Here is a 6,238-nt window from a genome sequence, read left to right as displayed (position 1 = left end):
TTGTTAGCCGCAATCCGCTGATGAACTCGGAAAGGCCTGCGGACTCATTCGGTGCCGTAGGTGTTCATCGTACATCGTAAGCCCACCGTCGGCGAGGGGCATGATGAGAGCTTTGGTCTCCCGAAACGAACGGAAAATTCGAGGTCGGCCAGCAGACGACTGAACAGAACATGGCGGCTATCTGCGGCGAAGAGTAGCCGGGATTAGCTGGCTGAACGAGAAGCATGACTGTGGCTGAGGAGGAGGGTGCCAAGACATACAAGGTGTCGTCGGTTCGTGTTGGGTGGGTTGTGCGGAGGTGGATGAAGTGAGACAGGTGTGCGTCTGTGGACGATGACGGCGCACCCTCCTCGCGCGCGATTCGACCACCCCCTTCACCGCTTGCGCCCACGCATGTGCACCAATCGATGCACCCACTCGCTTCTCATGCTCATAGCATCTGAATCTGAATCTCACACAATACAACCTCATGACAGCGCGCGCGACTTTGGGTACCGGAACGGGACTTGCGAGCAAAAGGCGGTGGACGTGTGCGTGGTGACCTTGGAGTGAGACAACAATCGACCCCGTTCCTCGGAAATGTTGCCTTGAGGAATGCAACAGAGAAACCCAGGATGATTCATTCGGCATAGACAGCACCTGATGCTGGTTGCGGGACGGACGGAGAGGGAGACGAAAAACAGAATCCATGGCAAAAAAAAACCCCGGAGGACCGAAACTTAGAGACGCTTTGCTTTTCCTACGATACCAAGTAGTCCGTAACGACGAGAGTTTAACGTTTGACCTCAATATATCTACACTCAAGGAGATGCGTGTTCGCTGTCGACCATCCTAGCGCGGTCGCCTATAGGATTGTATCATGACTTGGACACGACATCATGTTACGGAGCTGCACCTTGAACAAACCTGCCTATTTTCGGCAGCAAGCAATTCTCGTCTTTGGCGTTTCTCTGCCTGACGACATGTCTATGGACCGTAGCTGTGAAGCTGGCATTTGTAGCCACCCACCCCAAAAAACAACAAGAAAACATGAAAAAAAAGTAGTCGAGAAATCCCGTCCTCCGTCTTTGTTTCTCGTGGTCCATCCATCCCTAATCGGGAGCCAAAAATGCAAGCAAAAGTAAGCTGAACGACAGCTGGTCCTCCTCGGAAAACGAGGTGGTCCTGCAGTCATTCGCCCACACCCTCCGCAAGTCGTGCGAGAAGGGATTTCAAAATGCCAATGCCAAAACCTTCCGTTCCTGCACTACCCTCCCCCGAAAGGCTCACCCAAGCCTTTTGCCGAAATCCAACCCCCCGACTGCCGGATCGTAAGAAAGGACCAAATCCTGGTATGTAAGACTGTGGTATCTGCGTCGCGATGTCGAACAGCCTGCCCATGGTAGCAGGTGATGCCCCTGTAATAATCGGAGAAAGCAATTCTTGATGTAGAGGTCCCATGATTAAAGGAAGAACGTTCCCCTCCCTGTGTGATGATGATGATGATGCCGAACCACTAATGCACTATCCGGTCGAAAGACGATTTGCACTGATCGGTCGTGAAAAGACATATTATGAATCGAAGGCTGAGTGTGGTGCAGCTGAGAGAGAAAGTCGTGTGTTTTGAGTATTGATTTGAGAAAGATGCCCCCTGCCAACCAACCAACCGAGTCGGGCTGAGATTCCGTTCTCGAAGCCGCGTTTTTGTACCACTCGTGAAAGTCCATTTATGTTTTCGGGGTCCCAATGATGAGAGAGAGATGAAAGAGAACGATGTATATGAACTCCAAACTCCGAGTCGCCGGTTTGATGCAATCTTAAAGCCGTTAATCCGTAGTAACTGATTCGTAAAAAGGCGCGTGCCTCATTGTATTCATGAAAGTATTGTGTGGTACCAGGTGAGCGGCAATCACAAATTAGGGGTGAGGATGAGTAATGGTGTTGGGTGGTGTCGTCGAGGGCATCTTCAAGTTTGTTGGCCCTCGTGAGTTATGCCGTGTTGCATGTGTGACGCTAGATTTTCGATGTTGGGTCTAGCGATGCCGTGGACGATCAGAATGATCAGAATGATCAGAGTGTTCTGAATGATCGGAGTGATCAGAGTGCTCCGAATGATCGGAATGCTCCGAATGATCCGAGTCATGGTGGTGGTCACTATGAATGGATTCCGTATCAGAGCTGTTGCTAGAAGCGCTGGATGAATCCTCGCCGGTCGTATTGGCCTTGGAGTTGATTCCTGAGCTTCCGGGCAGGATTGTCGACGAGTCAAGGCTAGTGTATCCGTCCGAGTGCCCATCCGATTGCTTCTTAGGACCGAAGTTGGCCTTCTTGAGGAGTTTCTGTGCCTTCCTATTGGCAGCGCGAGCCTTCTCTGCAGCGCGTTCGGCCTGCACTTGCTTCTCCCACATTGACGCGTACCGACCATTGGCGTTAACAAGCTCCTCGTGAGTACCCTTCTCAGCGATGGTACCGTTGTTAAGGACAATGATTTGATCGGCGTGCGTGATTGTGGATAAGCGGTGCCTTTGTCACATGTTAGCACATTCGCCTATATAAAAAGCCAGCAATCACACAAAGGGAAAACTCACGCAATGACTAGCAATGTGCGACCCTGGCCCAAGTGCCCCAGCTTGTCCTGGATCAGCTGCTCGGTGTGGGCATCAAGAGCTGAGGTGGCCTCATCCAGCATAATGATCTTGGGGTTCTTGATGATTGTTCGGGCAATCGCAACCCGCTGGCGTTCACCACCACTCAACTTCAATCCTCGCTCGCCGACCTTAGTGTTGTACTGGTCTGGGAATGACATGATGCGGTCATGAATGCTGGCTGCGCGGCAAGCTTCAAAGACCTCTTCATCTGTGACACCCTCCCTGGCATACTTGAGGTTGTACATGAGTGTCTCGTTGAAGAGTGTGGTGTCCTGGGGGACAACTCCAATGAATCTTCTGACCGAATCAATAGTAAGGTCCTTGACATCCCTGCCGTCAATCTCGATGCTTCCTGATGTTGTGTTGTAGTAGCGGAACATAAGGCGGAAGACTGTCGATTTACCACCTCCAGACTCGCCGACAAATGCGGTTGTGGTTCCAGGCTTGCATTCGAAGTTGAGATCCTTAAGCGCCTTGTTCTTCGAGTCGTAATTGAATGCCACATTGTTCCAGCGGATGTTGCCGTTGCACTCTGTCAAAGGCACGGCACCTGGCGCATCAACAACTGTAGCCTTGACCTTGAACAGCTCCAGAAGGCGCTCGCCTGCGATGAGAGACTGTTGAATGGTGCGGTAGAAAGACGCGAAGATATTGAGTGGCGACTGCAGCTGGTTGAGATACGTCAGAAGAGTGACGAATCTGCCCACATCTGTGGTACCACTGGTAACCTGGTATGCTCCAAAGACTAATACGACACTGAATCCGAGGATAAATATGCAGGCCTGGATGACGTTCATCCGGTTGACACCCCACGCAACCTTCTTTTCGGCGTCTTGGTAGGCGGCAATAGCGTCTCTGTAGCGACCGAATTCCTTCTGTTCAGCGTTGAAGTATTTGACCGTCTCGTAGCTCATAATTGAGTCGTTCTTCACAGCTTCTTCCTCTCTGTCGGCGTTTGACATGATTCTCCTCTGGTCGGCCCGAGTCTGCGCCATTCTTATTGTGAGAAACAGGTACCAGAATGTCAAGCAGCTGACGATTGCGGCGTAGGTCGGGTCGAAAACGTAGGCGAAGACGGAGATTGCGAATATCAAATCGATAGTCATGGGGAGGACGGAGAATGTCGCCTGCTCGAGGAAGGTGTTGATCGAAGCGCCTTTGTTGAGAGCAGACAGAACCTCGCCAGTTCGTTTTCCCAGATGGAAATCCAGGCTAAGAGAGTGTACGTGCTCAAAGGCCGCCGTCGTCAAGGCCCTGTAGGAGTTCTGCGAAATCGGCACCCACATTATGGCGCGGAACGCATCCAGAAGCATTCCCTGGCCTTGCATGAGCCGCAGGACGACGAAAAGAGCCAAAACACCCCACGGGGATTCGCCTTTGCTAAGCTTCGTTGTGAGCAAACCCACAATCAATGGAACGAAGACATTGATAGCTCTCTGCGCGGCGAGATTAACGCAGCAAAGACAGTAGTACAGCTTCAGGCGAGGGTTGTCTCGAGGCCACTGGTACTGAATAAAAATCTTGTAGCTGCGTACGTATTCCCACCAAGTCTTGTGGGGGGCCTTGTCGGGTCGATAAAAGCCGGGCTCTCGAACGTCCTTGACGGCGGCGGCCTCTGCAGCACCGTTAGTGTTGCCAACAAGGCTTCCGTTCCGAGAGCTGCGCAGCGATCGACCATTAGCATCACGGCCAGTTTGACTGCTGTACGATGTTCTGGAACCGTTCATGAGAGGCGTGGTCTCGTCAGCCCGCGCAGAAGAGCTCAACTCCTCGACCTTGTCGTCGGCCTGCTGTCGGGGCTTCTTGATCCAGGCAGCAGTGTAAATGCCGACGAGAGTCATCATGAGAACCAGGCGAACGACATAAATGATGAGGTCAACCAAGTCCCACTTGGAAGCCGGAATCTCTTCGACACCATGGGACGTCTTCAGGTATTGAGGCTCCATGATCCAAAGAAATGTGCATACGCAGATCGTGAATTCGCCGATTAAACCAAGTGCCCAGGTAATGAAGTGTGATATCGTCGGGCTCGTGCGCCATTCGAGAAGGGTGATGAATACGTAGAGGTACAGGTTCGGCGAGCCTATGAGATAGACCTATGTCCAATTAGCTGTGTGCCATGAGGGTGGAAAGCGCGGGAATTGGCATACGGCCATGCTCTGCGATTCCTCCCACCTCTTCACTCCGTGCTTGGGCAGTCCGGCCTGTTCCAATTCCTCAACAACATGGCTGATGTGCGCTATGCCATTGGCGATGAAGGAGAAGAATACGGCAAGAGTGATCCATTTCAGCCAGGCTTTTGAAGTCGGGGACGGGTCGGGACCGATTCGTACGCGTTGGTTTTCGTCGTCGTCGCGTCGCTTCTTCTTCTTGGTCACAGGCAGCCTCTTACCGCCAGGACCCAAGATGTCCGTCTCCACCTTGGACTCCTCCTCGTCTTTTTTTGCCGTGAGAACTGTGTAGGTCGCGGCTGATCCGATAAAGATGATCAACAAGACCATAGGATATAGAATAAGGATACTCTGAAGTATGCATGCGGGCCAGGAGCCATCGCGGCAGGCATTTGCCAACTCGTCGTGGCTGTCGCTGTTGTGCCGAAACAGCAGCGGCGGCTTCTCGACACCATCCATGGTGTGGACTATTTGGGGGCGATGAGGTCAGATGTCAGAAATAACAATACAAGGGAAGAGCTTCCCCCCTGTGCGGGATAGAGGGAAGGAAGGAAGGAGAGAGGAAAAGGAAAGGAAAGGAAAGGAAGGAGTAGCCAGACAAAACGAAAGCAAAAGAAAAAGGCGAGGTAAAGTTGCGGTGCGTGTCCGTACGTAGGTACGTGGGTAGTCGAGTACTCACCAATTCGTGATCCGGGGATGTATGTAAGTGGTTGACCTCACACCATTGCCTCTTGAGGTATCCAGTGAGGTATCCAGAGCTGCAGGACACTGCACCGGCGTGGTCCCCGTGGCAAGTTGCAGCCGGAGCGTCGTAAGGGAAGTGGGAGCCCACAGAGACAAGAACCAGACACGAGATCTCGTTTCGGGACCAAGATGTTGGAGCAGAAGGCCAGTGACTGGAGACCCGACTGGCCTGGCGGGCGATTACCCGCCAGTCTAAAAGGTTCTGGGTCCTAAATGGTACCGGGGTGCAGGTAGGGGTCGATGGGCGCTGAGAGCAGGGGGGTGTCGTGCAAGCGTGTGTTCCCAAAGGCTCGTGGTGCCGGGGGTGCAGGTCGAACCCACAGGACCACAGGGCAGTACAGAAGGGCCCTGTTCAGTTGGAGTAGTGGTGGGGTCTGCTGACTTGCTCAGTGGCGAAAAGCCACCCGAAGTCCCTGGCAGTCGAGTCAAGACTTGTCAGATACTCGGCGGCCGAGGACTGTAGTGGGGCCTTGTTTCTTGGTGGGCTTTTAAATGCAAAGCAGAAGCGGCTGTGCTTCGATCTGAGGCAAGAGACGGGACAGGCGGCGCAGGAGAGGCAATGGCGAACTGGACAAGTCCTGCTGAAAACTTGAAGCTTCGTTGTAGGCCTCCCAAGGCAGGACCAACTTTGGTAACCAGAGTGACAACGGGAGGGAACCCGGGCGGCGCAAGGAAACACGCCTGAAAGCTTGTGAC

The 6,238-nt window shown here is 52.9% G+C and overlaps 1 protein-coding gene across 1 annotated transcript; it reads right to left on the bottom strand.

Moving 5' to 3' along the window:
* Window positions 1–2,012: 2,012 nt before the first annotated feature.
* Window positions 2,013–5,263, bottom strand: GCG54_00005952 (ABC transporter aclQ; the record flags this gene model as incomplete). Its single annotated transcript, XM_045405967.1, has 3 exons — window positions 2,013–2,502; window positions 2,568–4,723; window positions 4,778–5,263. Coding segments are annotated over 3 exons (3,132 nt in total), but the record flags the coding sequence as incomplete, so codon positions are not given.
* Window positions 5,264–6,238: the final 975 nt, after the last annotated feature.

The sequence above is a fragment of the Colletotrichum gloeosporioides genome, assembly GCF_011800055.1.
Source record: "Colletotrichum gloeosporioides strain Lc1 chromosome Unknown consensus_36, whole genome shotgun sequence".
NCBI lineage: Eukaryota > Fungi > Ascomycota > Sordariomycetes > Glomerellales > Glomerellaceae > Colletotrichum > Colletotrichum gloeosporioides.
This window is presented reverse-complemented; position numbering and strand designations above follow the sequence as displayed.